At 39.6% G+C, this 12,324-nt stretch overlaps 1 protein-coding gene across 1 annotated transcript in view; it reads left to right on the forward strand.

The window, feature by feature from the left end:
• The window catches only part of HKDC1 (hexokinase domain containing 1), a 58,050-nt gene extending 49,073 nt beyond the window's left edge, over window positions 1–8,977 (forward strand). The window contains exon 18 of the mRNA XM_001928882.4: window positions 10–8,977. Coding sequence (XP_001928917.1) covers window positions 10–157 — 148 coding nt within the window. The 3' untranslated portion in view covers window positions 158–8,977. The remainder of the gene's footprint in view (window positions 1–9) is intronic.

Here is a 12,324-nt window from a genome sequence, read left to right on the forward strand (position 1 = left end):
TTTTTATAGCTTTTCTCGGATATTGCAGGAAACTGTAAAAGAATTAGCTCCTCGCTGTGATGTGATGTTCATGCTGTCAGAAGATGGGAGTGGAAAAGGAGCAGCTCTGATCACTGCTGTGGCCAAGAGGTTACAGCAGGCCCGGAAGGACAACTAGGAACCCCTTGGGTCTGGACCTACTGTGCCTTGGCTACTGACCAGCCTTTCCCTGGCAGATGAGCTGGTCAGGGACCAACAGGCGAGCTTCTAGCGGACCTAAACCTTCTGGATGGCCAAAAGAAAACCCCAGGCTCTTGGGTACTCTTAGCATGTTGTTATTGGTTTTCAAGGGTGTTAAATGGCATCTCTGGAGTTCCCATTGTGGCTCAGAGGTAATGAATCCAACTAGTATCCATGAGGATGCGAGTTCAATCCCTGATCTTGCTCACTGGGTTAAAGATTCGGCATTGACTTGAGCTGTGGTGTATGTCGCAGACACAACTCGGATCTGGTGTGGCTGTGGCTGTGGCTGTGGCGTAGGCTGGAAGTTGCAGCTTCAATTAGACCCCTAGCCTGGAAACCTCCATATATCATGGGTGCAGCCTTAAAAAGAACCCCTCAATACATCTCTATTTGGCATATTTGGACCAAAGATTGGCGGACTTGTAAAATTAAATCAGGAGTTCTCTTCATGGCTCAGCAGTTAACAAACCCAACTAGGATCCATGAGGTTTGATCCCTGCCCTAGCTCAGTGGGATAAGGATCTGGTGGTGCCATGAGCTGTGGTGTAGGTCACAGGCACGGCTTGGGTCCCGAGTTGTTGTGGCTGTGGTGTAGCTGTAGCTCCAATTCAGCCCCTAGCCTAGGAACTTCCATATGCCTCAGGTATGGCCCTAAAAAGAAAAAAAAAAAAAAAGAAAAGAAAAGAAAAGAAAATCAAAGCTTTGGATCCAAGAGATACCCTTTCAGAAAATTTTTCTTTTCTTTTTTTTCCTGTTTTTATTTTATTTTATTAAAAAATTTATTAGCAAATTTTTCAATTGAAACTTGAGCTTTTAGTTCTCTATGGCTTTGGTTCCTTCAACCACTGGACTTGGAAACATATATACCATCTGGCCATGAGGCCTGGCCGTCTGCATTCCCCACTGGGATGCTTCAGCCATCGCTTGTAGTAGGTTGGGCCTTCTGCTTGTGGATGCACAATTGAGAAGGATAAGGACTCAACTGGAGATTTAACTTGTCATTAACTTGTCATGTTGACTTCAATCATGGAGAGAGAATAAAAACTTTGGAGCGTTCAGCCCCAAGATAAAGAAGCATTGCTTGCCAGGGAGGGCCATAGAAAACTTTTCATGCTTGAAGTGAGTTAAATCAGCACCCTGTAACGTTTTGCTTCTCAATACACATGTGTGATGGGGAGGGTGCTTTTGGGGGCACCTGTTATTATTTTACATGTGTTTTTTTGTTGTGCTGCTTATAGTTGTTTTAAGGACTGTTAGGTATATGAAAGCCAGTAAATGAATAAAAAATATTTGATTTCCCAAGAATCTTTGCATGACACTTAATATTTCATCTGGGAGGCTCGCTGGTAGCTTCATGCCCTGTCAGTGGAATAAGTGACATGTAGACTCAGAGGCTGCTGAGAGCATTTCTCTAGTTCAAACTTCTTACCAAAATATATGGAACGTCTTCTACTGTATCTTTAACAGATTATCCAAATTTCATTTGAATGAGTATTTCCTATGACTGGGCATTTATCACATTATGCTACAGATCTTGCTTTTGAATAGCTGGAGTTGGCCAGAAGTGCTTTGACCTCCAGACTAACCTCTACCTCTCTGGAACTTGGCCCCTCCCACGTGCCCCATCAGTCTCCATTCTGTCCTCCAGAATTAGGAGAAGATGGCCTCTTTCTAACTATTTTTCCCTGTGGACATCCTCTCTCTTCCTCTCTCTTCATCCCCTCCCAATCCCTCACCCCAGCCCTTTCTCTGAACCACCTGTGACTTTCTACGTTGTCATAGAGTTATCTGTGTGCATTTCTTATCTGGCCTAGGACATTGTAGATTCTTTGTTATAGATAGATAGATAGATAGATAGATAGATAGATAGATAGATAGATAGATAGATAGATAGATTAGATAGATAGATAGATATAGATAGATAGATAGATATAGATATATGTAAATCTATCTATCTATCTATATATATTTTTTTTGCATTTTTTAAGGACCGTACCCGTGGCATACAAACGTGCCCAAGCTAGGGGTCAAATCGGAGCTACAACTGCCAGCTTACGCCACAGCCACAGCAACATGAGATCTGAGCTGTGTCTGCAACCTACGCCACAGCTCACAATGCTGGATCCTTAACCCACTGAGCAAGGCCAGGGATTGAACCTGCGTCCTCATGGATATTACTCGGGCTCATTACTGCTGGGCCACAACAGGAACTCCTATTAGATACAATTTTGTATTTTTTGTATTTCTCTAATGAACCCATCCTTGTCCCCTCTTATTAAATAGTTGTTGGGTCAGAGGTATGATTGAAATAAAGTGTTCTAAGCAATTTTTCTTAGAAAAAGTGGAGGCCAGTGTCATGGGAAACAAACTGGAAAGAGTAATATTCCAGATCATCCAGGTTGATTTATTTTGCTGTATGTACTTATTCCTAGTGCTAATTGTCACCATTTGCTGGAGCAGAACGTTCAGACAGGATGGAGGAGGCTGGAAGAGGGTAAGAGAGAGGCCAGCTGAGCAAGGAGCTGAGGTTCCCTAGGAAGTATTTTTTCATACATTTAGGAAACAGGTATGGAATTGCTGTTGTATTCTAAGGTTATACCTCTCTGCAGAGGTGTTGTGTGGATTCGTTAGGATTATTTTTTTGTATTTTAAGGTTGTGCCTCTTTGGGGAAACATTTCAACCTAACAGATTTTGTCTTAGTCAACCTCAAATCTTGTTGTCCTTGTTCTCTTTCCCCGGGTCCCAGTCTCTCTCCTATTCCTTGGTAAGACATCCCCAGCTCCAAGTCCCTCTCTCCTGGTTCTGCTGGGGGTCTCTCCCTTTGCCATCCTACCTGGATGGGTGACCTGGCCCAGAGATTCAGGGGTTGTACTACCACATTCTCCCACAACCTGGTCTTTCAGCACACATCTGGCAAATTCAAGATCAGCTGGCCTACTTGTCTCCCAGCTTTGATCTCTTACAAGAACGAAAAGCCCCAAGGTATCTAGGCAACCTTGCACATTCTGATTGATAGCATCATAGAATCCTTGAACCAGAACGGAACTGCAGCGAAGGCAGACATCCATTTAGCTGTCTTTGGAGAGGCCAGCCCCTGAAACCCCTGCCCCTCCAGGGCAATGGAAGGCTAACTTCTCCTCCAAGTTTGCTAGGCAAGACCAGCAACCACACAAGGTAAACTGTCCTTGAGCAAATCCCACAGACTTGTCCTCTTAGGAAGGGCATCGTCACCTACATTTTCTACCCATGTGGTTACTTTTTCCCAGTAACCTTTTGGCTAGAAACAGCTGATAAATATAGATTCAAGAACTAGATTTTTTCCCCATGACTCTGAATCTCCAGAACAAATGACCATATTCCCATTTGTCCATCTTCAGAAATCTTGTTTTCTCTTCTTTCCATTAGCTAAAACAGGCACTCCATGAGAATAAGGACTTGAGTCTTATTTTTCCTGTTGTCCCCAGAGCCTATCACAGTGGTAGCATTGAGCAGCCATTGGACAATTCTCTAAATGAATGAATGCTCAAACAGGCATGTGAATGAATTATTGCTCTCCTTTGAGTCACTCCATTCTTCTGCTTCACCCAGTGGGACTGGAGCCTTATACACAGTAGATGATCTGTAAACGATAGCTCAGCGAATGCTAAACCCTGTTCTAGGCACTGAGGACCCAACAAAATATAAGGCGCCATTCCTGCTTTGTGAGAACTCACAGGCTAACAGTGAAGGAAAGACATATATATATTCAATACAATGTGGAAAGCAGGCATAAGATCAACACAATTTGTGTCCGTGACCTGCCTCCTTCAGATCAGGAACTCTGTGTACATGTACATGTGCCCATGCATGTGTGTATGTGCACCATAAACCCCTTTGGCAAGCATGTGAAATCTATAGATTCTTTCTCCAGGTATTTTTAAATGCATTAAATACATAGGAAGGCAATGGTAGTGAATTACACTTATTAGAATATTAAAATGGTCATATAGTAATAGATATGCTTATTTGGCAATGCATTCTATAACAAGATCCAGCAAGAACCTAATAACAATCATCATTTTCCTGATGAGTGTAAACTGTATTTTGAGACATTGGTGACAATAGCATATATATGAAAATTTCCATGGTTTCCACTGGGGACAAAGTCACAGGTGCTGCTAGGACTACTGTAGTTTGTTGCCCACATTTGTAATGAAGGAGAGGCTAAATTTCAATTACAGGTGATTGAAATAAGTTGAAAGTGTTTCCCAAAGAAGTTTAGGAACTCCTCGCTTCGAAGGTTACCCCACTTGTACCCCTGTCCCCTGCCAAGGGACCCCTGGTTAATCATCTCTGACCAAAATATCCTAATAAAACTGGCTCTTATTTAGGGATAGCATCTTAGATGGTGGAGAGGCGGTGTGGTTTGGATTCAGGAGAACCAGGCATGCTTTTTAACTTTCCCAAGCTTCGGTTTCCTCCTGGGAGCAAGGAGAATAAGCCTAACAAGATTATGTGAACAACACAAGATAAATATGTGGACATGTGGATAAGCTATAAGCTACTTGTTTATGTGTGAGGTGCTTGTGTTATGGTCATGACTGTTGTTAGGAGGCCTGTCTCATCATTGCTATGATCAATCTGAATGTCAATATTAAGGTCCTTCTAAGCCTACTGTCCAGATATATGGATGGCTCATGACTGGCAATTTGGGCAAAGGTATTTCTCACAACCCCTTCCTTCCACCCCTGCTGTCTTGATTTCTCTTGCCATTTCACAGCTGAAATTCCTGGTGAACCATATTTTATTAGAGAAAGGGACTTAAGAGAGGTTGGGTAATAATAGAGGAATCTGTGGCTTGTATTTGGGGTGAAATAGGAGAGGCAATTAGAATAGAAGACTTGGATTCTTTTCTGGTGCATCCAGGGAAAGGATGAAGCTGGGAAGAAAGTGAAAATACTAAAAATATTCCAGTTCATTTTCCCTAATGGGAAAGAAAGAGAGGGAGAGTAGTTCCCATCATGGCTCAGCGGAAACAAATCTGACCGGCATCCATGAGAATGCAGGTTTGATCCCTGGCCTTGCTCAGTGGGTTAAGGCTCTGGCATTGCTGTGAGCTGTAGTGTAGGTCACAGATGTGGCTTGGACCCCGTGTTGCTGTGGCTGTGGTGTAGGCCAGCAGCTACAGCTCCGATTCGACACCTGGCCTGGGAACTTCCATACGCTGCAGGTGCAGCCCTAAAAAAACAAAGAAAGAAAGAAAGAGGAAAAGAAAGAAAGTGGGAGAAAGGTAGGTTATTGACAATTTAGGGAATCTGAATGGTTTGAAGGATTGACCTAAAGAGCAGGGATGGACTAACAGCACAAGGGACAATTCCAGTGTTTACCATTCACATCATGGTCTATATGTGACCCAGTTCCTATCAAGTCACCTCTGTGGTAGCTAGCATGGTCCAAAGTGGCCTTTCACAAAGTACGTTAAGTTTAATTGGGTGGTCCCAAGTGCACCAGTATCTGGAGCCACCCTTTCCTTTACTGCTTAAATAAAATGGTTTATTCCTCCATCCCACATACTGCACAAAGGTCTCTCCCACCCTAATGTTTTAGCAGTTCCTGAAGAGAAATGCTTATATCTTCCAGTTACTCCTCTAATTCCTGCCTCCAGTTTGCTTCCCACTCATCTCAATCTCAGAATTCCTGCAGCTGCTTCCTCTTTCTGTTTTGCCTGGTATGTGGAACTATCTCTTCCTCTTTGATTCCCCAAAACACCATTAACTCAAGGTCAGCAACTGGAATAGGCTTAGCTGAAGGTTTGGGGATTATGCAAGGGGACTACGTCAGAGCCTAGAAAATAATTTAAATACGAATATTAGATATCAAAGCTCTGTGCCCATTCCTGCCCCAGAGATTTTCTCACTGGCCATCTTTCTCCATAGACTCTGCTGGCTACATGTTTTATGGATTCTCCCCATCTTCTCTGGAGACTTCTTTCTCCTCCTCTCTGAATTCTGGACTCCTCCACAAAAATGAAAAATTCCTATAGTTTTATTTTACAGAAAAAGTGCTTATCCTATGGTCAGTTCATTCCTAGGGCAACCCAAGGGACCTCACCTCTCACAACCAAAAAGGCCCATTGAGGTGTTTGAATAAGAAGAAGGATTTTCTCTCTAAGGGAAATTATTCTGCACCTGTTTTGAATTTAATTTTTATTTTATATTGCAGCATAGTTGATTTATTTGCAGTGTAGTTGGTTATTATAGAATATTGAGTTCACTGTATGTAGAGTAGGTCCTTGTTGATTATCTGTTTTATATATAGTAGTGGGCATGAGTTAATCCCAAACTCCTAATTTATCCCTCCCTCCCATATTCTTTTCTTTTATTTATTTTAAAAATTTTTTAATTTTTTGCTTTTTAGGGCCACAAACGTGGCCTATGGAAGTTCCCAGGCTAGGGGTCAAATCAGAGCTGCAGCTGTTGGTCTACGCCACAGCCATAAAAACACAGGATCCAAGCCACGTCTGTGACCTACACCACAGCTCATGGCAGTGCCAGATACTTAGCCCATTGAGCAAGGCCTGGGATCAAACCTGCAACCTCATGGTTCCTAGTCAGATTTGTTTTCTGCTGCGCCAAATGGGAACTCCATATTCCTGAATGTTCTGTTGTATGGATTTACCACAATTTGTTTCTCATCCACCTATTCATGGATATTTGGGCTGTTTTCCAGTTTTTGTCTATTAAAAATAAAGCAGCTATCCACAGTGTTCACTGCAGTACTATTTACAATTGCCAAGACGTGGAAGCAAGCTAAATGTTCATTGACAGAGGAATGGATAAAGATGTGGTACATATATACAATGGAATATTACTCAGCCATAAAAAGAGTGAAATAATATCATTTGCAGAAACATGGATGGGTCTAGAAATTATCATGCTAAATGAAATAAGTAAGACAGAGAAAGGCAAATACCATATGGCATCACTTATATGTGGAATCTAAAAAAAATGATACAACTGAATTTATTTATAAAACAAACAGACTAGCAGACATAAAACAAACTTATGGTTACCAAAGGGAAAATGTTGGGAGAAGGGATGTATTTGGAGTTTGGGACTGGCGTATACTCACTATTGTGTATGGAATGGATGGTCAATGGGGACCTACTGTGTAGCACAGAGAACTCTACTCAGTATTCTGATAACCTAAATGGGAAAAGAATCTGAAAAGGAATGACTATGTGTATATGTATAGTTGAATCACTTTGCAGAACAGCAGAAATTAACACAACACTGTAAATCAACTGTACTTCAATAAAATTTTTAAAAATTAAAATAAATAGAAGGCTTAACAAATCCTCAGTTACAACACAAGAAAAAAAATGAAGCAGCTATGAACATTGTATATGTACAAGTCTTCATTTTTTTTTCTTTTTATGGCTGCTGCACCTGCAGCTTATGGAAGTTCCTGGACCAGGGGTCGAATCAGAGCTGCAGCTGCTGCCACCACCACAGCAACATCAGATCCAAGCCATATCTGCAACCTACGCTGCAGTTTGCAGCAATGCCAGATCCTTGACTCACGGAGTCACAAGAGGAACTCCCTGTATAAGTCTGTATATGGATATACACTCTTAATTTCTCTTAGGTAAATACTTAGAAATGGAATAGCTATGTCATTTGGTTAAATTTTTAGGCAGAAGCCAAACTATTTTCCAAAGTAGTCAAACCATTTTGTTTTTTAGGTTTCACGTGTAAATGATCACACAGTATTTGTATTCCTCTGACTTAGAATGTTGATTTCTTAAAAGTACCTCAGTTGGAGTTCTCATCGTGGCTCAGTGCTTAACAAACCCAAATAGCATCCATGAGGACTTGGGTTTGATCCCTGACCTTGCTCAGTGGGTTAAGGATCCAGCATTACCGTGAGCTGTGGTGTAGGTTGCAGACTCAGCTCAGATCCCTTGTTGCTGTGGCTCTGGCGTAGGCCCATGGCTACAGCTCCGATTAGACCCCTAGCCTGGGAACCTCCATATGCCATGGGTGCAGCCCTAAAAAGACAAAAAAAAAAAAAAAAGTACCTCAGTTGGCTGTCAGTCCCTTAGGACTGGTGTTAAGAGTGTATTCTATTGGTAACTGTATTGGTGCTGCATTGCAACCCTAGATCAATTTGTGGAGAATGATCTCTTTAAGCTGTTAATTCTTCCTAGACATTAACATGTGATGTCTCTTTTTTGATTACATTTTCTCTGATGTTTTCCAAAAAGCTTTGTAATTTCCTACATGGGTCTTGCACTCTTTTTTTTTCTTAGATTTATTCTTAAGTAGTTTATAGTTTTGCTGTGGTTATAAATTAAGTCCTTTTTTTAAAAAAATAGTTCTTAATTGGTTGCCAGTACAAATAAATGCAATTGACTTTTATTATTGATCTTATATCCAATCTTTTTACTAGACTTTCTAATACTTTTATTAAACTTTTTATTTTGAAAAAACTTGAAATCTGTAGAAAACTTGCAAGAATTTTACAATGAACTTTCATTCTTCCTCTACCTAAATTCATTCACTGATAATATTTGCCAAATTTTATTGCCCTCTCTGTATTTGTGTGTTTAATATAATATAATGGAGGTTACATTCACATTCTGTTTTTATAGATTCATTTAAGAGTAAATTAAAGCTCCCTGGTGGCTCAGCAAGTTTAGGGTCTTGCATTGTCACTTTGGGTAAGGTTCAATCCTGGGAGCTTTCACATGCTGCACACGTGGCCAAAAAAAAAGAAAGAAAAGAAAAAGAAAAGAGTAAATTGCAAAGATCATGACCCTTCATCCTCCCAAAAATTTGTCATGTATCTATTGAGAACAAGGAGAATCTCTTACACAACCATAGAGTTATTATTAAATTTAGGAACCTCTAATTATTTCTTTTTTTTTTTTGTCTTTTTTTGTTGTTGTTGTTGTTGTTGTTTTGTTGTTGTTGTTGTTGCTATTTCTTGGGCCGCTCCCGTGGCATATGGAGGTTCCCAGGCTAGGGGTTGAATCGGAGCTGTAGCCACCGGCCTACGCCAGAGCCACAGCAACGCGGGATCCGAGCCGCGCCTGCAACCTACACCACAGCTCACGGCAACGCTGGATCGTTAACCTACTGAGCAAGGGCAGGGACCGAACCCGCAACCTCATGGTTCCTAGTCGGATTCGTTAACCACTGCGCCACGACGGGAACTCTCCTATTTCTAATTATTTAGGTTATTTTGAATTTTATGTATAGATGATCATATAATCCACAAATAATGTTTTATTTCTTCCTTTCTCTTCTTTTTGCTTTTAATTTTTTTTTTCCTTGTCTTAGTCATGGCATCTAAGTCATCTAGTACTGTGTGGAAGTGAAGCGGTGGTAGTGAGCATCATTGACTTATTCCTGATTTTATAGGGCATAACCACATATTTCCTTGTTTATAATGATTTTTATTTTTTTAATTATTTTATTTTATTTTATTTTTGCTTTTTAGGGCCTCACCTGTGGCACATGGAGGTTCCCAGGATAGGGGTTTAATCGGAGCTACAACTGCCAACCTAAGCCACAGACACAGCAACTTAGGATCCGAGCCGCATCTGCAACCTACACCACAGCTCAAGGCAACACCAGATCCTTAACCCACTGAGCAAGGCCAGGGATCGAACCTGCAATCTCATGGTTGCTGGTCGGATTCGTTTCTGCTGTGCCCCGATAGGAACTCCTTTTTTTAATTTTAATTTTTATTTATTTTTTTTGTTTATAATGATTTTTGTGTGTTTTTTAGGAATATCTTTGATCAGACTAAATAAGTGCTCTCACAATCATGGTTTTTATGAAGACGTTTTCTTTTCCCATGAACAAGTATTGAATTTTATCAAATTATTTTACTATATCTATTGATACAGCTTAAATCTTTTCTCAATTACAGTAATGAATAACATTTATTAATTTAATAGTATTAAACCATCCCTGCAGCCCTAGGATAGACCCATCTTTGCTATGATTTATTACCATTTTTATAACTTTGATTTGACTTGCTAATATTTTACTTAGAACTTCTGCGTCTGTATAAGTGGAACAAGCTTATAATCTTTCTTTTTTGTATTGTTATTGTCTTTTTTTTTTTGTAAGGTTATATAAATCTTGTAGAATGAGTTTTATTCTCTGGAAGAGTTCATTGAAAGTTTTGTGGAACTTACCTATAAAGCCATTTGGGCCTTGTAATTTCTTTGGAGTGGGATTTTTAATTACTGCTTCAATTTTTTTAAAGAAGCAGACTATTCAGGCTTTCCATTTTATTCTTGAATCCAGTTGGCAGATTGTGTTTTTCTAAGAATTTATCCATTTTGCCTTATTTTTAAATTATATTTGCATAATTTTAAAAGATGTATGTAAAATTCATATGACATAAAATGCACAGCTTTAAAGTATAAAACTCAGTGGTTTTTAAAGTATTAACGACTTATGCAACCGTCACTACCATCTAATCCCAGAATATTTTTATCTCCCTAAAAACTCCATACCTCCTAGTAGTGACTCCTGTTTCTTCTAACCCCCCAACTCTTGCCAACCATTAGTCAGTTTTCTGTTACTATGTCTCTTTTTGCCTATTTTGAACATTTCATATCAGGGAATCACACAGTATGTGTCCTCTTGTGCCTGGCCTCTCTCACTTAGCATTATGTTTTCAAAGTATTTATTCATGGTGTAGCATCTATCAGAACTCCTTCCTGTTAAATGCCAAATAATTCCATTGTATGGATATACCACATTTTTTTATATGGATATACTACATTTTTATCCATTCATAAGCCAGTGGATACTGTGCCTACATTTGGATATTATGAACAGTGCTACTATGAACATTTTAAACAAGTTCTTGTGTGAACAAATGACTTGATTCTCTTAGATTCTCTGGGCCCAATGAAAATTCTATATTTTAACTTTGTTTTTACTCTTTTCTTTTTTTACTGGCCTATAGTGCCTTTACAATGTTGTGTTAATTTCAGGTGTACAGCAAAATGATTCAGTTATGCATATACATATATTCATTCTTTTTCAGATTCTTTTTCCATATAGGTTATTATAGACTATTGCATAGAGTTCCATGTGATATGCATTAGGTCCTTGTTGATTATCTATTTTATATATGGTAGTGTGTATATATTAATCCCAAACTCCTCATTTATCCCTCTGCCACCACATCCCCCTTTTAGTAACCATACATTTGTTTTATATGTCTATGACTCTGTTTCTGTTTTGTGAATAAGTTCATTTGTATCATTTTTAAAACTGGATTCCACATATAAGTTATTGTATTTTAATTTTTTGAGGAAATTTCAAATTATTTTCCCAAATGGCTGCATCACTTCTATTTCCACTACAGCAATGTGTGTGTGTGTGTGTGTGTGTGTGTGTGTATGGATGTGTGTGTGCATGTGTTACGGCATCACACCACCACTCCTCACCAACACTTGTTATTATCAGTCTTTTTGATTACAGCCATCCTAGCTGGTATGAAACAATATTTCACTATGGTTTAGATTTTCATTTCCCTAGTGACTAATGATAATATTGAACATCTTATTATGTGCTTGTTGGCTATTTGTATATCTTCTTTGGAGTCATGTCTACTAAAATCCTTAGCCCATTAAAAAATTGGTTATTTCTCTTTTTTGTTGTTGAGTTTTAAGTCTTCTTTATTATGAATTCTAAACTGTTTTCAGATGTATGATTTACAAATAGTTTCTTCTATTTTGGTGGATTGCCTTTTCATTTTCTAGGTAATGTCCTTGGAAGCATGTAAGTTATAGTTTTCAAAAAGTCTGATTAATTTTTTTCTTTTGTTTGTACTTTTGGTGTTATATATGGAAAACCATTGCCTAGGAGTTCCTGTCGTGGCACAGTGGAAACAAATCTGACTAGGAACCATGAGGTTGTGGGTTCAATCCCTGGCCTCGCTCAGGGGGTTGCAGATCTGGCATTGCTGTGAGCTATGGTATAGGTCACAGATGCAGCTTGGATCTTGCGTTGCTGTGGCTCTGATGTAGGCTGGCAGCTACAGCTTCAATTAGACCCCTAGCCTGGGAACTTCCTTATGCCACAGGTGCG

This window comes from Sus scrofa, chromosome 14 (assembly GCF_000003025.6).
Source record: "Sus scrofa isolate TJ Tabasco breed Duroc chromosome 14, Sscrofa11.1, whole genome shotgun sequence".
Lineage (NCBI taxonomy): Eukaryota > Metazoa > Chordata > Mammalia > Artiodactyla > Suidae > Sus > Sus scrofa.